Source organism: Rhinolophus sinicus, linkage group LG18 (genome assembly GCF_036562045.2).
Source record: "Rhinolophus sinicus isolate RSC01 linkage group LG18, ASM3656204v1, whole genome shotgun sequence".
Classification (NCBI taxonomy): Eukaryota; Metazoa; Chordata; class Mammalia; order Chiroptera; family Rhinolophidae; genus Rhinolophus; species Rhinolophus sinicus.
Window position 1 is genome coordinate 15,037,528 of NC_133767.1, and position 24,735 is coordinate 15,062,262.

General features: G+C 53.9%; 1 protein-coding gene across 5 annotated transcripts in view; it reads right to left on the minus strand.

Annotated features, from left to right (window-relative positions):
- Positions 1-24,735, minus strand: part of CRAMP1 (cramped chromatin regulator homolog 1) — a 59,380-nt gene that overhangs the window by 4,219 nt on the left and 30,426 nt on the right. For 4 of the 5 annotated variants that reach the window (XM_019713172.2, XM_074322982.1, XM_074322983.1 and 1 more), the window contains exons 7-20: positions 18,623-18,708; positions 18,076-18,199; positions 16,887-16,968; positions 15,262-16,404; positions 12,297-12,474; positions 9,343-9,524; positions 9,169-9,243; positions 6,629-6,710; positions 5,612-5,716; positions 5,203-5,381; positions 4,482-4,550; positions 3,660-3,891; positions 2,693-2,857; positions 512-657 (exon numbers count right to left, since the gene is read on the minus strand). In XM_019713172.2, coding sequence (XP_019568731.2) covers positions 512-657; positions 2,693-2,857; positions 3,660-3,891; positions 4,482-4,550; positions 5,203-5,381; positions 5,612-5,716; positions 6,629-6,710; positions 9,169-9,243; positions 9,343-9,524; positions 12,297-12,474; positions 15,262-16,404; positions 16,887-16,968; positions 18,076-18,199; positions 18,623-18,708 — 2,848 coding nt within the window. Of the gene's footprint in view, positions 1-511; positions 658-2,692; positions 2,858-3,659; positions 3,892-4,481; positions 4,551-5,202; positions 5,382-5,611; positions 5,717-6,628; positions 6,711-9,168; positions 9,244-9,342; positions 9,525-12,296; positions 12,475-15,261; positions 16,414-16,886; positions 16,969-18,075; positions 18,200-18,622; positions 18,709-24,735 lie in introns of all 5 variants that reach the window. The other variant, XM_074322981.1, reaches the window with a different exon arrangement.

Sequence of the window (24,735 nt, forward strand, 5' to 3'; positions counted from 1 at the left end):
GGTTGCGAGGATCAGAGTGGTGGTTCCTTCCACATGAGACGTGTGTGTGTGTGTGTGTGTGTGTGTGAGTGAGGGGGTGGGGGGAGTGACAGTCCAACAAACAGGCAGATGGCACAGAGTGGAACGCAGAGACTGTGGGGTAACCTGAAGGAGACGCGAGTGGAGAAAGGAGACAAAGGCTGCCAGGGCGGTGGGCAGCACGTTCCTGTCATAAGAAACAGCAAGTGCAAAGGCCCTGGGGTGGGAACAGGCTTTGGCTCTTCCAGAAACAGGAAAGCTGGTGGACATGACAGTAAGTACAAAGAGTGGAAGACAAAGTGAGAGACTCGAGTGTGTACAGTAGGGCCTCAGGTACTGGGATTTTATTCTGTGGACAAATACACGGAACATACCGTCTTCAGGGCTTACTGTATGTCCCTTTGCTGGAGTGGGAGCCTCAGGAGAATGGGCCTGTTCTGTGCACTCAGAACAGGGGCTAGTGGTCAAGTTCGGGTGTAAGGTGTGCACTTACCTCTGCTACATCGGCCAGGGACCTGGACACAAACGAGTCTCTCGAGTTTCCATCCAGCAGGCTGGGGCCAAGCAGGGAGGTACCACTGTGGGTCCCCACTGGAGTCGGCAGCATCTTCCGGCCCTTCTCTGAGGAGATGAAGCTCGCTGCCAAGAGAAGGAGGAACACATTCTAAGACTGGCGTGGTTGCCGCCAGGCCGAGGGGAGAATGCTGAGGGCTGCAGGTGGCTGGGAAAGGCCTGAGCAGGCGTCCACCCACACGTCCCCGGCTTCTCCGGTGTGGGCAGCCTTGGAGGGTCCCCAGCAGCATGAGTAAGTCGGCCGCATTTTTCCAGGGGCCCCCAGTGCTCCTGGAAAAGTGCTGTCCGGACACCACCCTCACCTCCAGGTAAGGTGGTTTGCAATTTTTTTCGTGATTCATATTTAACTTTGCAGAGGTCTGCACTGTTGTTGTTGTTTGTTTTTTTTGTGTGTAGAAAATTCCTTTATTATAGTGCAATTAACTTTCAGCAGTGACATAATAATGTAAGAACACATTTAGCATATTTTACACCACGCAGTAAATAAGAAAGTGTTTCCTTGAAAATATCTCATCAGAGGCACATTATTTCTACATTAATGCCAGACAATGCCAAGGCTGTTCCTCTCAAGGCAACAGAGCTTCCTCCCTCTTTTGGATACTTTCTTTTTAATACAAATGAAAGGATCTGCCATTTTAACAAATCACCACCAATTCTAAGAGTGATTTGTTAGGGGGGTTTGAACTGGGGTTGGCAAGATTTGAGATGGGGTTTCAAATTTAAAAAAGTAATAATTTTAGGACAATTCTGGGATAACCCAGGAAGTAGAAGTCACTTCTATTAACTTTTACATAGATATACACACTCACTCCAATTGTGATGCGGAAATGGACGGATTGTCTAAAACTGCTTTTTATTCCCCCAGAGCCTGATTGTTAGTTACACTCCTCGGATTTGGTCACGTTGCAAAACGAGGGCTCTGGTTAGAAATCACTCCTTACATACCCAAATGCGTTCCTGTGACGCTTCAAATTGCACTTTCCATCCTGAATTCCCACCTTACACCTCACAAGCCAATGAGAGGATGGGAACACTGTTTCCAGTTTACAGCTAACGATTCGCAGAGCTAGGTTAGGCCCCTGCTAATTTCGCTGTATCTGAATCAGACCAGCACGTCATTTAGATGAAATCCAACAGAGCTTAACCAAGAGGTTCCCACTGACCTCACAGAGAAATGGAGGGTTAACCGTGTGTCTTTATATTAAGCTGCCTAAGGGACTGGCCGCTAACCAGTCTGCTGGTAGGTAGAGAACAGTGTCAATTCCAATCAGTTACACTCCCACCTCCTCTGTGCACTGTTCTATGGTAACAGGAGACCCTCATCCGGCGCTGGCTCTCCCCGTCACCCGGACCAGAGCCCACGTTCTGAGCCATCACGTGTGGCACCCACACAGGGTGCTGACCCAGATCAACATGAGTACTGCATACCCCTGTCTGGGGCCACAGTGGCCCTGTGCACACCCTGGGGCTCAGTAAAAACGCAAAGTGCATGGATCCCAGAGGTGCCCCAGGAGCCCCTCCTACGCGGGACCATTGAGGCCGGCGTGTCTTTCCCCAGCAACCTCTTCCCACCACACGAACCCCTGGTGCCCAGTGAGGATGAACACATTCCACGAACACGCCAATCTGTGGTCAACACACCACGAGACAGCTGGACTATCCACGTCAGAACACTTTACTGAGAACAGAAAGAGGGCAGCTAAGAGCACGAAGAGCCTATTTCTTCTGCCCCCGCTGTGGGCAGCAAGAGCAGAAGTCCCTAGGGAGGGAGGTGCCGAGACACCTGGCTGGACTGGCGAAGGGCACAGGGCGCTGTGTGGGGACATGGACGTGGGCTACATCTCAACGGGGCTGTGGGTTATAGGGTGTCATGGTGCCAAAGCCCCGGGAACTGCACACTGGAAATCTGGGCATTCTCTCATATATAAGTGATGCAGAAAAAAATCAACTCTGGAAAATGAGCAAACAGTCCCAGTGGGAGTTCTGCCAGACAGCAGACAGAACCCAGACTCCTGGCCCTCCCCCAAGTTCACGGTGTGGAGCCCGGCTCATCCCCTGCTGATCTGGGATGGAGACCTGGGCACCCTCCACAGACACTCACCAAACAAGCTGCTGAGTGACGAGTCCGTGGGGTCACTGGGGCACCACTGGGGGTCGTGGGTTGGGGAGGCGATCCAGTCTGGCTGGGGGCTGCTGGATGGGGAGGGAAGACTCTTGGAACTGTCACTGCCATTCAGTTTTGCTGGAGAAAGAGGGACTCCTTCACCTGTCAACCAAAACCCGGGGTCAGAGATGCCATGTGGGGGGAATAGCAGCCCGCTTCCCCAAACTGCCACGAAGGCAGCGGGACAGCACGGCTGCTAAACTCTGGAAACGCAGACCCCACTGGGACCTCGAGAGGGTGAACAACACTGGTCTGCAAAGGGGGTCCCCCCAGTAGGGACACGTGTCCATCTTAGGGAATGACAATGGCCGTAGCTATCACGGATGGAGCCAGCCCTGTGCCAAAAGCTTCACCTAAGTCCTCTCACAGCTGCTCACAACAGCCCTGTGAGGTGACGCCATCTCCAGTCCACTGCTGAGGAAAGTAAGGCTCACGGGAGCCAGTGACCTGCCCACGGCCACACGTTGCCAAGCTGAGACCTCAGCTGTCTGAACCCATGGCCTGACTCAGACCAGAGCACACGAGCCACGGCCCTGCTACCAGGACACCGGCCCAACCTCCATGAATCTGCAAAACCCACAGGCGTCCACCCAGATTCAGAACCCCTCCACATCTGATCCGTGGGCTGGAGGGGCCTTGTGGGCCTGCTCTCTGTCGGGTCAAGGCCAAGAGCAGTTCCACCAGAACAGCTGTGGGTCGTGCCCATACCTCGCCCACCTGTGCTGCCTCTGCTGGGACGGCCATGTAGGCGGCAGGTGCTTGATACGCAGAAGTGAGATCCGGATGGGAACATACCCAGGAGGTTTGGCAAACACTTAGGTGGGAGGTCAAGGGTAAGTCTGGGCCCCCTGTCCTGACAGGCACTGATCCCAGAAAGGCTGAGCAGGGGCAGCCTGCGCCTCACCGTACTGGCCGGAGCTGATGGCGATCTCAATGATGGAGTCGCTGATGTGCGTGGCAGGCTCCCCCTGGGAGAGCACGTCCTCGGGCGGGCCCGGCAGGGAGATGTCCAGCAGCGCAGAGACGTTAGGTGGAGAGAGCCGGGTGCTGGAGCTCTCTACCGACGGCAGTGGGGTGGAGAGCCCGTTGTGGACAGGAGCCTTGGACAGCTCAGGTAGGGAGAGGACAGGTGAACCCTGGTGGGAGACGGGGACTGTTCAGACACAACTCATCCACCCATCCCTAGTAAGGAACGAAAAATCAACCTCAGACCCACAAAGTGGCAACCAAGTGATGGGCAAGTCAACAGAGAGGTGATGACCCCACAGGCACCTCTTCCTTTCCCATAAGAAACACCCTGGGGCATTTACTTCTCCCCAAACCATCCAGGGATGCAGAGTCGGAAGGCCACGCTGAGGTGGCCTGCACCTGCTTCCCCTGCCCACAGGACAGCTGGTAACACCAGGGCAGAAGGTGCATGTCAGGGAATGCTACCAGCTGATGACCTCCTCCCCTTGACCCAGGGAACCGAGTTCTTCCAGAACTGTGTCTGAATCAGCCCTCCTCACAGAGGGGAGGACAGAGCCTGAGATGGGAGATGTGTGTTCCTCCATCTAGGCAAGTGAGTGGCAGGAATAAGCCATTGGGGGTCCGTGTGTCCTTTCCACATCCTGGCAGTCCAGGGCAGAGGGGGCAGGCCTGTTGGTAGGACCATGAGAACGGGGAGGTGACACTGGAGGGGCGCCTGGGGTAGCTACTTGGCTCAGCAGCCAGCAGCACACTCTACCTGGAAACTGTCCGTCACTGGCTCCTGCTCAGGCCTGGAGGGGACAGCGACAAATGGGTCACTTGCACCCTACAAAAAAGGAACACCAGGAAAGCCAGTGAGCCCCTACACACAGCATGCCAGAACTCCGCCTGAGGGCTCGCCGGCCACTAGGCTCCGGAGGAAAGAGCCACAGCACTCCCTGGCTTCCTGACAGCCAGCAGCACAGGAACCCCTCTCAGCCTAGGTTGGAACTCTCCTCTGAGCACAAGCCAGCCCGCCACTTCCAGAAGGTGGGCCACCGAATCCCTGAAGTGAAGATTGTCAAGTCAAAGCCTCGTGGAACCAGAGCCATCAGAGCACTGGGAGCGTCGGAGACGAGTGCCAGTCGGGGGTCACGAGGCCCACGGTTGGCCCACCTGGTTAAAGTTCTTTCTCAGACCAAGCGACATCTGACAAGTCTGCTGATGTACAGACCTCTGTGCTTGTCTCAGTTCTAGAATCTCCAGTGTCACCCAGCAGGCCCGTCCCCAGTCTGCCGTGGCTCTCCCCTCTGGGCCACGCGGTGCTTGCTCACACCACAGACCCCTGGTTCAGTGACTCTCCTTTGGGCCATGAGGCCCGTCCCCTCTGGGGTCCAGCCTGACCTCAGCCCCATGGTCTTGGCTGCCATCCCTCTGGAGAGTGACTGACCCATCCTGAAAGCTGGGGGTAACTCGGAGGAGCCCTTTTAAACACTCACCCCCACGGTGGGGATGGGGTCTCCATTCTGGTGGGTACCGGTGGAGTCCTGACCCGAGAGGGCAGCTGTCGCTTCATCTGAAGACAGTGGCGAGATGCCAGACAAGCCGTCGGCATCCAAGACAGGGAGAGGGCTCCCAGGGATGATGCCAGCACTCGTAGCTGCTAAGTCAACAGCACCTGGCAACAGAAAGGACACTGCCAATTGTCGCTCCGTGGATATCCCAAACATGCCCAGCAGGGCTCAAGGGAACAGCCTCTCCCTCACGTCTCATTTCAACGCAAGGTCAACGGCTTTCCTGTTCTCTCTGTAGGGTAATGAGACGGCATGGCTTGGGGAAGAAGAAAACAGAAATGTCACTCTGAACCCTCGCATGCTATCTGTCAGCGTGCTGGTCACAGAAACTTACTGGCCAGGTGGCCCGTGGCCTGGGGCGGAAGGACCTTGGGCATGATCGGCCGAGACAGAGCCGCTTTGGTCAGGGAGGACTGGATGGGCCGGAACGAGCCTCTCCCTGTGACGACAAGAACAGAAGCAGCCGCATCAACCCCGCTTGCCTCCCAGTGTCCTCTGACTGCGTGGCGAGGACAACAGAGGGTTTGTGTCACAGCCACGGTCAGGGCCACAGAAGGTGAGCCAAGGCAGAAACCACTGAACATCCCAAACACTTGCTAACTTGAAGAAGTCAGGAGTCAAGCAGGCCCCAGAGGAAGAGGAAGCTCTGGCAGCTGTGATGGCAAGGCACCGCTGCCTCCCAGGGGCTGAAAGGCTGTGACTGGTACTGCCAGCCCATGAAGGGTGACAGGCACCCGAGTTACCCGAGTTAAGCTACCGGCTCCTCTAAGGGACTCAGAGCACCAAATCTTGGACCAAGATTCTGCCTCTGCAATTGGGCTCTTTCCTACAAGGCTTTCTGCAGGTGAAAAGGAGGCATGAGAAACAGCAGTCTGGTCTATAGAAAGGAAATCTGAAATGTGAACATCAAGACTGACTTAAAAGACCAATCATGGAGTATGTGCTTCACTAAACTATCACTCACTGTTCAAGAAAATGTACTTCACAGAGCCGGGGCCCCCAATGACCTTAGAGACCTGTGAAGGCCTCAGTTGTATACCCCAAGGTCACATCTATTCTGTAAAACTCCTGACAAGACATTACAGCGAGAGGGCTCCCCTAAACCTAACTGAGCAAAGCTTCCCCAGCAGGGCTGCCTGAGCCCACCTTGGAAGGAAGCTGCCTGTGCTCCCCCGTCCGAGGTCCATGCCTCCCCACACCGCAGCCTGGGCCCAGCACAGAGCCACACTCGGTGTCTGGTGACAGAATGGATAAAGGAATGCTGGGAACGTCACTCTAGGAGCCATTCCCAAAGACGAGGCCACATGCAAGTAAGGAGGTGAAAAGCCGACGTGAGGAATCCCGTGCTTACCGGTTATGGAGGAATTTGACAGGATGGAGAAGGAGCAGACGTTGTGCGACTGGTTTTCAGATGGTCTAGGAAGCAGGGTTCTCTGTGGAGGGAAGACTGCCAACAATCAGCTGATGAAAAGAGCCCAAGGCCACAAATCACTGAGGAAACCAGCAAAGAGCTGTAAAGGGATATTCCCGACAACAGGGAGCTGAGTGTAACCAGATGGGGGCTTCTAAAGCTGATGGCACAAGGGTTCCTGGGACAGCCTATGTCCTGTGCACCCCAACCGATGAACATGGGGTCCTTTCTGAAAAAAGCCCCAAGGGATCAAATTTCTCCCAGGGAAACTGGAGGAATGTCAGAACGATCCACTGTTAAACCAGAACATTCTTCTGGATTTGGCTGGAATGCAACTAGTCATATATCTGTTTACAACCACTCAAAATGGACTGTTGTAAAAGACACCTTATTCTGGACCTCCTTGAATTCGGGCTAAAGAACATAAAGTGGCCGTTTGTAACACGGACAGGCTAAGGGCCTGAGGCGCTCTGCCTCACCCAACAGTCCAGGACCCGCCCCTCCTGCGGACCTGCCCAGGGCTCTTAGGTGTGAATAATGAAGTTCCAGTGTGACGACTACCGTCTGAAGGAAAGAGATTAACTGCTGACACTGTCACTGAAGTCAAATATTAACAGAAAGGATCTGTCAACACAGAGGTGTCCCGAGGACCTCTGGCTCTGAGTGCACAGCTGTGTCTCTGCTGATGCACAGAAGACATCTCCACGCCCCTCAGAAGCGCCCCAGGCTGTTGGCACAGAGCAGAGGAGGTGCTACTGGGGCTGCACACTCGCCAGGAAGGGACACAGGTCTGCTCAGCTGCCGAGAGGCAGTGAGTGGGGTGACCCGTTAACAAGGTCAGGAGCGGCAGGTGTGCCACCTTTGCTGCAAATGCACTTCCTCAAAGGGGCAGGTGAGAAATATTTTAGGCTTTGGGGCCATATGGTCTCTGTCGCAGCTACTCAGCTCCATGCTGGTGGTGTGAAAGCAACTGTGGACAGTAGGGAAATGAATGATGATGGCTATGTGCCAATTAAACTTTTCATAGAAACAGTAAATGGAAAAGACCACATATTGTATGTGATTCCACTTATACGAAATGCCCAGAACAGGCAAATCCACAAAAAGTACATTCGTGGTTGCCGGGGGCCGGGGCAACGTGGGTGATGGGTGATGGCTGCAGGGTTTCTGTCAGGAATGATGAAAATGTTCTGGGATTGGACAGCAGTCCTGGTTGCACAGCCCTGTGAATGCACTAAAAACCACTGAACTGTACACTTAAATGGGTGAACTTCACAGTATGTGAATTATCTCTCAGTCAAGCTGTTAAAAAACAAAACAAAAAGCAATCATCGCAGGCCAGGGGACTTGGTTGGTGAGCCTGGACCTAACAGCTATGGAGCTCCCCACTCAGCCAGGGCGGGGATTCATGTACTTCCCCAAATACACCAAAACCAAACGCATGAACACTAAATGACCGTTGGCCCTAACACGGGTTTGAACTGTGCGGGTCCACTTACAGGTGGATTTTTTTTCAATAAATACCTGTACTGTTTTCGATCCGCGGTTGGGAGTCCGCGGATGTGGAGGGCCGACTGTTTGCACTGTTCTACGCCATTTTATATAAGGGACTTGAGTATCCGCAGATTTTGGTACCCGTGGGGGGTCCTGGAACCAATCCCCTGCGGATACCGAGGGACAACTTAAGTTTTGGGGGAGTCAAAAGTTATACACGGATTTTTGACTATGCAGGGGGTCGGCACCCCTAACCCCTGCGTTGTTCAAGGGTCAACTGTAGTCTGCACACATACACATACACGCACACACACACACACACACAAAATCTTGGGATTTAGGACACAACTTCTTTCCTAAGACCTGCCATGCAACGTCTCATTTCTAAATAAATTCATCTCGAGATTTCTAAGAGTCTAACAAAAGGAGACCTATGCATTAACCCCAAAACAATGCATATTCCTAACTCCCTACGTCTATAGTCATGTCAGAATTTCAGCTTCACCTCTTTTATCTTTTTTCCTCCGAATAAAACTGCCCTCTTTCTCACGTGCCTCTCATTCCTGGATCGCCCCTGTGGTCTGCAGATGGCATCTATGGGTCCCCCCAGCGTTCATCCTTCTGAGCTCCAGAGAGGTCTGACCTCTGGCCAATCCGTATACTTTGCCAACTGCTTCCACTGACTATGTATTTATAAATAGATGTTCTGAGAGTCCTCAAATATATCCCAATCTGGGACATGGTTGGGACTTGAATCCCAGAACTTTCTTTTTTGCAAGCAGTGTTGAGGTTGTACCTGATGATTTTCAGCTGCAGTTAAGGTCACTGTTACTACTTTATTTATCCTATTCATAAAAGGAAGGAAGGGGCAGGGGTTCCCCATTTCACGTGAACACCCAAAACACGGGAGAGAACCAGTGTGTCCGGGCAGCTTGGCTAGTGGGAATGGGAGGCCAGCCCTCGCAGGCCCGACCGGGGTGCCTGACCTGGACCACCAGCGGCTTCCGCAGGTGCCGGTTCTGCAACTTCCGGGGCTTTGGCAAGAAGAAATCCGACTGCATCTGTGAGGAAAACAGTACCCTGAGCGTGTCTGCTCCACAAACATAGGTCGGAAGGCAAGCGGGGGTGGGGTGGGGGGAGTGCGCGATCCCCTCACTTACACTGATGGAGTTCAGGTGCTGAAGGAAAGTCAATTCTGTCTCTTTATTGGGAGAGAAGAGCTTCCCATGTCGGCTGTTGGGTGGCAACGTTGTTGGGACAGCAAAAAGGCCACCATCTGAGTCACTGCTTCCTGTACTGGAGGGACCAGCCACCAAGAGGGGTCTTGGAGGGTTTCTCAAACCTAGAAAAGCAGAAGGGAGAGTGAACACAGCTACCCTCACCCAGTGATATCTCCAGTGTGAATGGAGGTCTACCAGGAAGAAAATCTGGAAGAACTCCTGATTCAGTTTCCTGGAAAGGAATTCCCTGTATCTTAGTCCCATAAAATCTGCTGTTCCATCTTTCTCTCTGAAATTCCAGTGCCCACTGTGAGCAGACAGGATAAACGTTCTTTACCACTTTGATACTCACTGGGAAGGGCAACTACGCCTTCAAAGACTTTTCAGAGTCTGAAGAACCTTCCAGATCATCTCGTATAGACCAGGATCAGCAAACTCTCTTTAAAGGACCGGGTAATCAATGTTGCTTTGGGGGCCTCACAGCCTCTGTTGAACTCAGTGGAACCAGTTCTGCAGCTGGAGCACACAAGTAGCCACAGGTAACATGTGTGTACTAGTGAGCACAGCCGTGTGCCAATAAAACTTTATTTACAAGTAGGCTGTGGGCCGAAGTTTACTGATGCCTGGTCTAAATCTCTAACTGTACAGAAAACAGACCCAGAGACAGAGCAACAGAAAGTATTTATTAGGAATCACTATTTTGGGCCTCTGCTAGCAGTTTTCATGATCATAGGTGCTGCGGCAAAGCATCCTTGATTCATGGTAGGGTGGGTCTCTTTATTTGCAAATCTGTGAGTTACACTGACATTCGTGGCATTCAGAGACCAGGTCTTCGAAGCACTAGTCTGGATTCTGGCACTGCAGGTGCACTGGTCTAGAAGCATCCTCAATTCAGAAAGAGGGTGGATATTAAAGAGTACACAGAATTACAAAACTTTAAAAACAGAATGGAAGGCGGGAAAAGACTGTACAATCCACGAGCTAGCCCCACCATCGAGTACCATGCCTTTATCTGTGAGGACCACCGACCCACAGTGTGCTGTGCTGGGAAACAGGTTTATGGTGAGAAGAAAACAAAAGGGAAAACTGCAGGAGGTGGTGCACCTGACGCGCAGCAGCTTACTTTTCTTACTTTTCTCGAAGGCCCCCATAAAGTGCTCTCAAGGAAATGGAACCTTCCAGTACTGACAGGCAGGCTATTCGCCACACAGTAAGTTAGAGAAAACATAAAGCTAGTGACATTCTCTGAATGGAAAATAATCCTAGAGAACCGTTAACACATCATGGCATTAGGTCTGTTCGGCCAAAAATGTACTGCAGGTTTTGGAGCACCCATCTAGATCAGAGTAAGAACAGAGGTGGGGCTGCGTCTTGTATGATGCACCCTGGTCATCACGGCAGGGACCCCGGGTAGTCCAGGACGCCCAAGGTTCTGCAGTGAGAATGTCTCCCTACAGGAGCCGTTTCGATGCCCTTTCTGCCTGGTGTGGAGGATTCTGGGGTACAGGACACCAAGGAACTCTCCAGCCCTCAGCTCCTGCTGCTCCTGCCTCCCCATCTCATCAGTTCAGTCTCAGGAAAAGCTGTAGGACTTTGAGGGGCGTGGGGAAGGAGCAGGGCTCAGCTGCATCCACCATGGACTTAGGCATAGGACACGTGGTGGGGCGGGGCTGCAGAGCGCATGCAGGTTTCTTATTTCTACCTTTCAAATGCACCCAGGTTTCATGACTCTAGCCACGATAATGAATGTTTTATTACAAAAATACTAGGCAAGGGGCCGGCCCGGTGGCTCAGGCGGTTAGAGCTCCGTGCTCCTAACTCCGAAAGCTGCTGGTTCAATTCCCACATGGGCCAGTGGGCTCTCAACCACAAGGTTGCCAGTTCAATTCCTCGAGTCTCGCAAGGCATGGTGGGCTCTGCCCCCTGCAACTAAGATTGAACACGGCACCTTGAGCTGAGTTGCCGCTGAGCTCCCGGATGGCTCAGTTGGCTGGAGCGCGTCCTCTCAACCACAAAGGTTGCCAGTTCAATTCCTCGACTCCCGCAAGGGATGGTGGGCTGTGCCCCCTGCAACTAGCAACGGCAACTGGACCTGGAACTGAGCTGCACCCTCCACAACTAAGACTGAAAGGACAACAACTTGACTGGAGAAAAGTCCTGGAAGTACACACTGTTCCCCAATAAAGTCCTGTTCTGCTTCCCCAATAAAATAAAAAATTAAAATTAATAAATAAATAAAAAATTAAAAATATATATTTAAAAAAATACTAGGCAAGGAAAACCGATGCCTTAGGGAAATGGTTCATGTTGATTTTGGTGTTTTATGTACCCAGTAACCCAATTAATTTAAATTTCTCCCAAGATATACAACTGGGGTAAAGGAATACCGTGAACTGGCAAAAAGTACATTCGTGGTTGTCTCTTTTCAGGGCTTGAGTCAAAGTGCTAGAGAATCCTTCAACTAAGGCTTCTTTAATATTTGATTTTTTTTTTTTACATTTTTTTCCTTTTGGCTTTTATTTGAGGCTTCTTTAATAGGTTAGATGTGAAGAAAAACAATCTCTAGAAGTTTCAGAAAGTACCAACCTTTCTCAGACTTCAAGCCACCAACTCAGCATGTTATGGAGGCTTCGGTTCACCTCACAAAGCGTGAGTCCCAGAAGTGAACAGACTGGCAAGGGTCACATTTCCCGCCAGCTTCCACAACCCCAGGACCCGAAAGCCCTTGCTGACAGGCTCACCTTCCCTGAGGCAGTGATTTCTGTACTGTCACCCCACCTGCTGGACCGTGGCTGGATGACTGGGCATCCCTGCACCTCGGCTGTGGCACAGCCCCCTGCCCCACAGCCTGCCCCGGATAGGGGGATTGGGGGAGTGTGGCTGGCGAGCCTCACCTGAGGGGCAAGGTGCGGAGCTGGGAGAGAAAGTCTTGCTGTTGCGCAGGGCAGACTGGTTTCGAGGACAGCGGGGGCTCCGGGAGCTGATGGTCACCACCTTTCCTGGGGGAGTCGTCGACTGCTCCTCCTGGGCGGGCCTCACCGAGGCCGTGGAGCTGGTGTTTGCTTCTGGAGCCTAGGACAGACATGGGCCGAAACGACGGCCAAACTCAGCCGTGAACAACGGTTCTGGAATGAGTGTCCCAGAGCAGGAGGCACAAGCGCTCTCAGAGGTCAAAGGGACAAACAAGGCCCCGAGACCACACTTTCATGGCGGCAAAGGTCTGCATCCCCGAGTTACTCAGCAGCGCCCACGTTCAAAAACACCAGTCAGGCAGACACTCGGGAACCACCGCTCTCCCTCCCGAAACCTCTGTCCTCACTGCCTACAGGCCGGTGGCACGGACAGGCAAACCGTCAGGGAGGGACAGCTGAAAGCAGTGGGCACCCCTAGCAGCCCAGGGACTGCTGAAGCTGCCAGAAGCTGCTGCTAAAGGGCAAGCGACTGTAATTTGCCTCTTCGTGAAGAAAGGCTAAGATGACCGCAGTGGCGTCTTCTGATTGTCAGTCAGAAAAAGGCAACACAGATTTCACTTCTAGAACTAAACACAATCACAGCTGAAGAGCCCTCTGCTGAGTCAAAATCCCAACTGCGGGGGTTTCGTACGCCGCCACTGGCTCCACTCCTGGGTCCTTGCCAGACACGCTCCCTTCCAGCCACAACCGTTCTCCCCCTGGTGACTGCACCATCCATCCTCCTCCTCTCTCTTCCCCGGCACCCATGCCCAAGACCCCCCTGGGGGACCGTCCCATGAATTGCGGGACCCTCGTCCGCACTCTCAGCACAGCCTCCTGTGCTCTGCTCACTCCGCGGCCCCACACCTCCCCCTGTACCGCCCGTGGCCCTTCAGGCCCCGGCCCTGACCCCACTTCTCCTCTCCGTGGCGTGCCCCCACCCCCACCTCTGCATCCGTCCTGCTGGGCGTATTCAATCTCACTCTTCAATCCCCCGCCAGCCTGTTGCCAGCATCCTGACCCCCCCGGGGCACCTGCTTGTCAGGACTGCACAGGGCCAGGCTGTCCATCTCTAATTAAAGGTCCCCAATCTCCGCTGGGGCTTCTGGTCCCAGCTGCATCAGAACCACCTGGTGGAGGGGGTCAAAACATGGTCGACGGCCCCAAGAACCCGAACCTCTAACGAGTTCCCAGGGGATGCTGAGGTTGCTGACTGGGGACCCCACTTTGAGACCATGGCTCCGAGCCCCCTGCTTTGCATTCCCTGCAATAGTATTTCCAACCTGCTCCTCCATCCTCTTCGTTGAGGAGAAGGCCACTACCTCTGCCAGGCTGCCTCCCGCCTCCTCGGGAGCCGGCCCAGGTCGGCATGTCTAGGCTACTGGACATGCTCGTGCCCTCGTCTCCTCTCCTGACTCCTCCGAAAGACAACCTTGAAAAAGTGCTTCCAACTCCTCATCTCTGCCCAGCCACCCCAGTATGGCGTGTGCCTGCCCATGTGTCACCTCCACACTGCTCACCCGCAGGCCTTGCCTTACCTTGTAGCGCGTGCAGCCAGTTCCCACCCACCCCTGCCAGAGCCACCTCTCACGAGGCACTGATTCACTTCTCCGCTGCTACTGAGCGCGTCTCCATGCGAGCACCGTGCAACGGCGAAGCCCGAAAAACGGAGAGGTGCCCAGCGCGAGACGCACACTGGAAACCAAGACGGAACAGTGAATGCAGACCAAGTGCGCCTGCCCAGGGAAAGCGGGAGTGTGGGGCGTGGCCTCAGGCACCCCTTGCACTTGGCTGTGAACTTGACTCAGCACTGAGGGCAGCACAGTGAGCCCGCAGTCGCAGCCTGTCCACGAGGCCTGGACCAGCTTCCTTAGCGGTTTCTTCTGGGACCTGTGACCTCCAGGCTTCTAAACACCACACGCACATGCACACACACACACACACACACACACACCACACACACTACATACATACACACACCACTCACACACACACACACTCCACTCACACACACCACACACACATGCCACTCACACACACACGCCACACACACACACACACCACACACACACACGCACACTACACACACCCATTTTGGGACCAACCTGCTTTGGACTCTGCTATCGTGTGTCCCGCAGAGCCTAGAAGACGTTCCCATCAGCGGTACCTTCTGCCCATTTGCAGCTCTGCTAATCAGCCTCCCCCAGTGTGGGGGTCACAGGCCATGGCCTGCCCGGTGTGGCCTCCCCCTCACTGGGCCACCACTGCCACTCCCTGGGCTAAGGGACACCCACACACCCTGGAGCTCCTGAGGAGCCCCAGACCACTTCAACTAGCCCCTCCTGGACGGCTGCCCACGCTGCTCTGCACGGCACTGCCCCCACGGCAGCCCCACAGTGCAGACCACAGCCCGGCATCCCATCTGTCCCCTCCCAGCTCCACCACTCGCTCCATCGCGGCTGTACCAACACCGTCCTCCCAGGACAGCCGTTCTCAAGCGCACTCGCCCGTCATTCTCTGCGGACACCTGACAGTCCTGACACTTAGATATCTCAGCCTGATCTGCTCAGCTCCGGGCCGAGTCTGCCCCCTCGCCTGAGCACAACGTGCCGTCAGCCGGCACGCTCAGGGTCAGCAGAACCAGTGAAGCCCAGAAAGGCCCACAGGAATGATCTGCTGGTCGCTGTCCTCTTTGGAGCCCTGTGTGAGCCCCACAGGACAGGGAGCCAGAGCCCCGACCCGCGCTCTGCGTAGCCCTGCTCAAGAGAACAAACATGGTCTGCGAGAGCCTCCGCCTCCCTGGTCACCAGGGTCCCTGCCTCCTGCCCGGCTGCAAGGAGCCTGTGGGACTTCTGGCCGACTGCCATGGGGCCGGGCCTATTTGCTGAGCCCAACGACGCTCACTCACCAGCCTGGGGTTGACCTCAGTGGAGATGAGCTTCAGGAGGCAGCCAAGGAGGCGCTGCTTGTGGAAGGCAGCGGGCGGGGAGCTGCCAGGGGCCTGGCCCTCGGGGCCCAGCACGGCCAGCCAATCGTACTCCAGCTGCAGCTTGCTCGGCTTGCCCATCATGAGGTAGACTTCGGCCAGCGTCAGGCTCTCGGAGGTCTGCAGGTTCCAGCCCTCCTCGCGGAGCTGCTGGGCCAGCCGGCTGGCGGGGACATCTTTCGGGGGCTTGGCGGCAGGCTGTCCCTGAGGCGGCGGGAGGTCCGAAGGGCTCGCCTTCTCCTGGGGCTCCTCTGCAGGAGCGTCTGCTGAGTCTTTAGTGCAAACATCTGGCTGGAGACCTGGCCTGGGCTGAGGCTCTGGGCCAGGCGGGCCGCGGACGGGAGATAAGGCCCTGGCACGGCCAAGGTCGGCTGCCTCGGCACTGCTGGGGGCACGCGTCTCTGGGGAGGCACACGCCAAGGGACGAGAGTCTGTGCAGCGGCACAGCTCGGGGATGATGAGGTCTTGGCAGGACTTCATGTAGCGGGGGAAGGGGTCCAGGAGGGAGATCTCGTCCTCCAGTTCCGGAAGCTGGCCACAGGCACACGTCATGGCCCCGGGCTCTTGGGCAGGGCCATCCCCACCCTCTGCAGGAGTGGCTGTAGGGGTCTTCTCAAGCTGTACCCCAGAGTCCTGGAGCCCGGGGGGAAGCCTGTCGGGAGCGTCGGGGCTGCTGAGGCTTGGGGTGGCCCCCTCCCCAGGGGCACTTTCAGGGGAACTTTCTCCGGAGCTCTGCGAAGCATCGGTGGAGGGAGGGGGCCGCCCCCCGACCTTGCCCTCGGTGCCGCCCCTTGGGCACTTCACCTGGCCCCTGGCCGTGCCCTGGCCACTCTGGATGCCCAGGATCTGGGCTGGAGGCAGCGTGTGGGTGTCCTTGGTGCTCTGTTTGCACCGGCCGCCCTCCTGCCAGTGCACCGTGCAGAAAGCCTTGGAGTGTACCACCCGGGCCACCCCTGGGAGCGGGGTTAGGGTGCAGTTCTCTCCTGGGAACAGGTGCAGCGCCACCTTCTCCTGTAATGGCTCCACGAATGAATCCTGCAGCTGCCGCTCCGCAAGCGTCTTCCGCTGAAGGCACTGTCAAGGAAGCATGCGTAGCAGTGCCCGCCCCGGTCACCGCGGGGCCTTGGGGAAAGCGTGAGCCAGGCATTTCCTTCTTTGGGAACCTCACACCCCACACTCTCCCTCCTGGTTAGGGACTGGGCAGGGCTGGGAGCCAGCCACGTACAAGAACTGGGTCTGTCCTTGGTCATTTCGTTCAACCTGCTGGCAGGGATGCTTGGGCCACCCTCCATGGGCTAGAAGGCGGCCACTCACCACATGGAGGGCTGCTGTGACAGTTCTAACACTCTAAGGTCAGAAAGGGGGCACACACTCAAAACCCAGAGGATGAAGGGATGCAAGTTCTAGTTCAGGTTCGACACCATCTGACAGCACAGCTGTGACACCCACGGGGCCCCCGTGTAACCTGAGGACTGAGACGTGGGACCCCATTCCCCGGCAGCAGGTGCTGCAAAATTGGGGGGGCGGTGCTTAAGTAGGAAAGATACGATTCGTACTTCATGGAGCGCCCACTTCTGTTTCAAGAATTCGATGAGGCTGGAGACCTTCCGATGGAGCTCCACGATCATTCTACAGGAAACAGAGAGGAAGAGGGAAGCTGTCAGACAGGGAGGGAACCTCCTGAGGAGCCCCGGAGGCGGCCGGCAGCATGACGATGCTGTGAAGACTAATGACATCCGGAAGGGCACCAGGAGGGGCCAGGCCACTGAGTCCTTTTCTTAAAACTTAACCTTTTAAATTGAGATAACTGGTGACTCACATGCAGCTGCAAGACAAGACGAGACCTGTGTACCCTTTGCAGTGGAAGATGTCACCCCGGATGTGGACTTTGGCACCACCCACCATCTCAGTCTATTAAGAGCCTTCTGGGTTCTAGAAGGGGACGCTGGCCAGCCTCAATGAATCCCAAGGAAATAAAAAATACGCATGGGAGGAATGAAGCACTGACACATTACAACATGGCTGACCCTCAAAAACATGATGCGAGTGAGAGGTCACTGAGAAAGGACCACACAGTGCGCGGTTCTACTGACGTGTAATGTCCAGAACAGACACAGAAGGTAGATTCATGGCTGTCGGGGGCCAAGGACCAGGGCAGGGGAGTGGGGAGCGACTATTTAGGGGGTAGGAGGTTTCCTTTTAGGGTGACGAGAATGTTCTAGAACTAGATAGAGGTGGTGGCTACACAAGGCTGTGAAGGTACTCAATGTCCTGAAGTGTAAACTTTAAAATGGCCAATGGCTGATTCTCTACGTTCTGTGACTTTTACCTCAATCTAAAAAAAGACGTATAACTGGAAAATGGTCCATACCTACAGTGATGCCCTGCCCATAAACCAGACGCAAATCTTCAGGGAGATGGTGAGAGGAATGGAAAGGGGCTTAGGGGGCAAAGATGAGGAAAGGATTCTGCAGCATCAACCTGCCAGCCATGACGTCCTTCTACATCCCGCTCTCGACCTGAGACCCATGCCAGGTGTGTGTGCAGCTCGGTGCCTCCAGGCCCCCAAAATCTGAGGGCCCCAACGATGGTGCACCACCCCCACACCCTGCCCCCACGTAATTTTACAGCACTGGGTGAAATCTTCTCATCTAGGGGCCCTCGAGAGGACCTGAACACCGCCCTCTGGCCCCAACCCTCACAGCTGGCTCCCCCACAAATGCCCACGGCAGTTACCTGAGCCTGGGGTTCTGGGCAAGGCTCTGCACGCGAGCCCAGGCGTGATTGTTCCGCGGCTGCAGCTCCACGGGGACTCTCAGGGGCAGGCGCACTGGCTTCTGGTCCTCTTCGTCACTCACGCCTGTGACAGGAAGGGGCCGTGAGAGCCTGGCAGAGACCGTCATGCAGAAGGCAAAGCATTCGGCCGGACAACTCAATGAGGAAGGAGCTGTGGGCTAAGGGCCCGGGAGGGAAAGCAGGGCTGGCGGAGAAGCCTGTGAGGACCTGTGCCGAGAGGAGCACCGGCACCCACAGGGCCAGAGCCACGACCAGGCAGCTCTAGACACGGCTGCCGCTTCGTCTGAATGCTGCTGTGGGTCCTGAGCTGACCCTGACTGAGTGGACACAGTGCAGTGACCAGGAGCTCTGGACCCAGACACTGCCCATGGGATTAGGCAGGCCCAGACGCAGAGCCACTAAGGCAGACATTTCTAGCTGGACCTGTCCATCGATGCATGGAGAACAGAACGCCTCCCGACCCCATCGCAGCCCACCTGCCACATACCGTCTGGGTCACAGAGCTTCTTCAGGGCTCGGCACATGGGTGCTTTGATCCGCAGGTTTCTCCCTTTGTAACGTACTGTGGTGGCCCTGAGAAAAGTTTGAAAGAAGTGCTGAGGTCTCTAACTGAACAGTCACTCCCCACCCAGTGCAGTGTGGAAGGGCCAGCGTGTCCAATACACACAGAGCTCAGAGCAGGCGAGGGCCCTGGCCGGACGCCCACCCTGGTCTCCGGAGCGCCTGCTCAGCCCATGACTCTGGACGCCCCACTCCTTTCCCTACCACACCTCACACTGCAAAGGGGACACCTGCCACTTACAGGAAACGTGCCCTGCCCTGCCCACCTGCCTAGTGACTGGTGTGGCACGAGCTGCTGTCCCCATCCCATGGAAAGCCCATGACAATGGAGCCGATGTCAGATGACACGCCCTTCTCTCGTCCTCCTTGGGGTTTCGTGAGAGCAGGTCTCAACCCGTCTGTATATGACCTTTCAATCTAGCTCTAGGCGACGGCATCTCCATGTCAGTGACATCCCTTGGTCCCTCTATAATCCCCACCATGGAGGCCTGGGGACCTGGAGCACGCAGCCAGCAGGCATGGGGCATCATGTGCTGTGCTCCCCCAAATGACCTGCAGGCAGGCCCAGCGTCAGCAGCCTGCCCCGAGTCTGGTGACACTCTGTCTGAACACTGCTGTGGCAGTAATTTATGTAACGTTAGAATTAAAGAAATACTACAAACGAGTACAAAAGCCACAAAAATAGGTCCTTCTAAAAAACATACTTGGGTTGCTTTGGAAATAATAAAGGTAGGTTGTTTTAAAAAATGGCAGTCAATTTAAGTGTGGGGGAGATAACTATTAAAGCCTAAGGGGGACCTAGAAACAGTCTGCAGTCCCAAGGCTCGTTCCACTTGAAAACGGGAAATTGTAAACAACGCATCTTGGCTAGTGTGTCTGAGATAAAAACCACCCAGAACTCTGAGGCTCGGCCCCCGTCAAAGAATAGGCCTTGGCCAGCCACCCTGGGGTTGGTGAACAAACGTAGGTTTATGTTTTGTGAAAGGTCCAAGGTCCCTGTATATTGTGTTTATGACTCTGTGCTTTAACTAACTTTTCAATTGACCAATTCCCAACCGTGATTCCAGGAAGACCCCAAGAAGCCAGCTCCCCCCGCCTTTTGACAATTCAGAGAGGGTAAGTCTGCATGAACAAGCACCACGCTCCACTGAGACCAAACGCTTGTCTTAGCCACCTGAACCCAAGGGACATTCAGGCTGCAACTATGGAGGTGTGACAGTAAATGACGCTTGAGCAGAGCTGAAGGGGAGGGAGCTGGGAGGAGCGTGTGGAAAGAGCAGTAACTAAGTACCGAGTGGATTCTTAAAGAACCTGCTCCAAAAAGGGCTCCGGGAACAAGTGCACTTTTCTGCCCATCAACATTTTTTGCTGCATCTGCCCCAAACAAAACAAAACAGCAGCAGGCGAGACGTAAAGAGCAGGTGGAGCTGTGTCATGTGGCACTTGTGTTTGTCATAATCACATTTTCCGTTAAACTGCTATTTTGTGACTTCCTTTTTTTTCTTTTTGAAGTAAAATTGAGCAGTCCCCTTTTTACGGCTAGATAAGCATTCTGAGATCACAATCCCTTCACTTTTCTCTCAAATGGAAGTGCTAGGAGCAGCCCGAAGCTGGAGTCTGCACAGGTAAAGAAAGTCTGGCTCAAGGGAGAAGGCCTCTCAGGCCTGGCCTTGGTCTCAGGTCAGGGTCCGAAAGCCCACACCAGCGAGACTGACAGGCCAGGGCTTCCTCAGGCAAAGGGGTTTAAGAGCACTATCTGCAGAAGAATCACAGCTTGATCTCTGATGGAATGTAACACAGAGGGTTCTATCTGAACCCCTGCACTGAGTGTCACTTTGATAAAACAGGCAACAGAGCAATCCCTGTATGTGTATGGAGGCCTGGCTTTCCTGAGAGATTTATTTTCTTTTCTGCAGTTATTTGATACATCTGATAATAATGCTGCTGGGCTGTGACCAATGTAATAAGATTTAATTTTAGAGCTTTTCGCAATTCATTTAGTCCTTTATCTCATTCTACAATTTTATAACAAAAGGAGATTCACAGTTCATTGAAGGTCTACACGAGAAGCGTGGACAGGAAGTTGGTTAAATACCAATGCTTTTTGGTCTTAAATCAAGGCACCGTACTTATTTCCCCCCATCTGTTTCACCTTTACAGGCTTTTTGCTTTGTTCTTAAACACTAATGCCTGTTGGTGAAAGAATGGACCCATTAATCAGTGGGAGAGAATTGAAAGTCCGGAAATAAAACTACACAGTACAGTCAGTTGACCTTAGATGCAAAAGCTGCTGATAGAGGAAGGATGGTCCTTTCAGCAGGTGAGGCTAAAACAACTGTACCCCCGTGGGCCAAAAAAAAACACACCTCGGTATGAACTTCACATCACATATAATAATTAATCCCAAATAGATGATGGATTTCAACGTCAAGCCATAAAACGTTTAGAAGGAAACAGGAGAATATCTTGGTGACCTTGGATTAGGCAAAGGGTTTTTAGATACAGCACTAAAAGTAGAAAACATAAAAGAAAAAGATGCCAAATTGGACTTCATCAAAGCTAAACACTTCTGCACCGTAAAGAGCATGACAAGTCCCAGACTGGGAGAAATATTTGCAAATCACCTATGTGACACGAGACTTGTGTCTAGAATATATAAAGAACTCTCTAAACTCAAAAATAAGAAAACGGGCACCAGATTTGAACAGCCACCCCACCAGAGACAATATATAAATGGTAAATAAGCACAAAGGTGCTTAATATCATTAGCCATCAGGGAAATGCAAACCCAAACCACTACGAGATATCGCCTCACACCCACTAGGATGGTTCAAAAGAACAAACCACTTGGTAACACCGAGTGTGGGGAGTGACTGGAGCTCTCCCTGGAAAGCAGTTTGGCAGTTCCTTATAGTTAGGCACTATCTCCTACCTTGGAGGTATGTGCAGGAGGTGACTCTCTTTAACAGCCCTTGTCCCTCTCTGGCGGATGGTAACAGACCACGGAAGAGCTACACGGGGGACCTTACTCCACAGGAAAAGGCCTGAACGGACCCACGCAGCCACGTGGATGGATCTGCGAGTGTAGACTGCAGAGTGGGAGATGCCGGCCTTAGAAAACCACACAGGTATCATCCTGTTCACATAACATTCTGGGAAAGGCAGAACTAAGGGACAGAGAGCAGCTCAGTGGTTGCTGGGGCCCCGGGGGGCAGGGGATGACCCCAGTGGGGACACACGAGGGAAGCTGGGGGTGACGGATCTGAGCTGTACCTTGGTCGTGGTGGTACACAACTCCATGCATTTGTAAAAACTCACAACTGTAAGTGAAAGAAGCTGCTCTAAAAAGGCTACCTGCTGTATGATTCCAACTCCATGACCTTCTGGAAAAGGCAACTATGGAGACACTACAGATCAGAGGTTGCCAGGCCTTAGGGAGAAGGATAAATCGGGAACATGGGATTTCTAGGGCAGTGAAACGACCATTTCCCTAAAAATAAGACCGGGTCTTATATTAACTTTTGCTCCAAAAGATGCATTAGGGCTTATGTTTCAGGGGATGTCATCCTGAAAAGTCATGGTAGGGCTTATTTTCATGTGAGGTCTTATTTTCAGGGAAACATGGTACCCTTCAGGTCCTATAACGGTGGATACAGGACACTGTGCATTTGTCAAAACACATGGAATGTACAACTCCAAGAGTGGACCCTAATTAAACCATGGACTTTAGTTACTAATAATGCATCGATACCGTTCACCAATTCTAACAGGATGTACCATTGAATACAAGATGCTCGTAATAAGAATGTGTGCAGACGAAGGGGGTACATGGGAAAACTCTGTACTCACGTCTCAGTTTTCCTGTAAACCTAGAATGGCTCTCAAAAATCAAGTTTGTTTTTAAAAAAATTATGGAACTATAAGCAAAACACAAGAGTATATAAATGATTAGAAATTAAAAAATGGATGCTGTACACCCTCCCTTGCCCCACACGGAACTTTCACCCAAAAGAAGGGGCTCTCCTGCTGCCCCAGGACTGCCAAGATCCTCAGATCCCCACGCTTCCTGCAGAGGGGTCTGGCCCGACTCTCCTGGCTCCACTCCTCGCCCCACCCCCACCCACTCTCCAGCCACCTCAGTCCCGTGGCTCCTTTCTCACCTTGCACCTTCCATTCCTTTGGCCTGGGCCCCCACTGCCCCTCTGTGCCACCCAGTTCACCTTTAAGACCTGATCCTAAACGCCATCACCTCCGAAAGGCCTTCCCTGGGCATTCGATGTGTAGGCTTCCTGCATCCTGGCAGTTTCATGATTATTCATCATAGGTTATTATGCACGTGTCACACACACACACAAATGATCTCTGTTCTATGAACATCGTTAGCTGCCCTGCCCTGGCTCTGGCACACATGGGCACTCAGATCCTTCTAGAACTTATGAATGAACATGCCACGCAGCAGGCTTTCAGACCTCTCTATGGCTACAGACAGAAATCTTTTCAATGAGCTGGCACGGCACCTCATGCTGTTTCAAACCTTTTCTTGGGTGTCTCAGCACCTGAGAGACAACAAAGGACCAGCTATGGCACCCAGGCCCAGAGCAGCCGGGTGAGCAGGTCAGGACCCTCAGAGCTGAAGGCGCCTGTGACGGGGTTCCTCACAGTTGGCTCACTGCACGTCCATCCAGGGCGGCGCTGTGGTGACCCATTGGCTGAAATCCTTGTTGACAGGAGCAAACGCCCCGTGGGCACTGCCTGAGCGGCTTCTGCTTCCTTCACCACCTCTCCGTTTTTCTTTCCCACTATGCACTGCACGAGGGCCATGTGAGCTACCTTGAAACTGGCCTCTACGCAAAAAGAGCGTCTCATTTTCTTCACTTCTACTGGGACATGCAGACGAAGGGTGTGCAGGTGGCCGCTGTGCTATCCTAGCAACTTCACTGATGTTGGAACTTTTTCATAACATTTTCTGAAAGATTAAAAAAGCGGCCATCTTGCCTCTTAGATGCAGAAGGGTTTGGAATGACACTCTTCTGTCACAGCGGAGGAAGGAGCTGGTGGCACCTGGCATCAATGTGCTTCTCTGCCAGAGGGTTCCTGGGACTCGGACTGAGCAAGGCGCAGGGCCTGGCCCGACACACCAGGCTGGGGATTAGGGACAGACCCGTACAGAGGTACAGCCTGGTGAAGAGCCTGCCAGGCAAACACCGTGGCAGCAGGGGGAGCGCGGTGCTGAGTCACACACGAAGGGCACGTGACGTCCAGATTTTGCTGTGTCTGGGGGGTGTGGGTGGGGGGGTGTCAGAGCTCACAGCCAAGGGCTGAGCAGGACCTTGTCACCTAGGGAGGGGCTGCAGTCGGAAGGAAAGCCCTGTCCCTCAGTAGCACTCCTGCGCCCCCACGTCGGACACTGTCACAGGGCCTGGAAGAAGGGGCAGGAGAGAAGCAGAGGGTGACGGGCCCTCTGCTGGACACTCCTGGAGCCCAGGCCTCTCTGGGCTCTGCCGCAGCAGCTCCTGCTGGCCCTGACCCCTGTGGTCTCCGGGCCACCCTGAGGGACTGACCCCCCTCACCCCACAACCCTCCAAAGGCTCTCAGAGGGTTTTGCCACCACACAGCAACAGCGTCCACTCACGACACGACCCAACCAAGGCCTAAAAGGCACATGTGGGACATTTTTGTTGCCAGAAATACAGGTAAATGCATTTTTATAAATATATCCCCACAGAGAAAACTTGGCCACGGCAGTTTCAAACGAATAAAAAGAACTCTTTCCCCAATAGGGAATTTCTCTCCTCTGATCAAATAAAAGTATATTCCTGTTAATTATTCAAATAAAAAAAATACGTATGGAGCAGAAAGTGGGGACGCCTGTGTACCCATCACCCCAAGAGAACCCTGGTATGAGGTGGGGGTTATGAATCTAGATGCCCCAGAGGCCACATGGCCACACAAGCAGCTGCTCGGCCTTGATTCTGGAAACGAGAATGGGACCTTCTGCCCGGAGCCAGATCGTCACCTGGCGACCCCATTGCGAGGGCA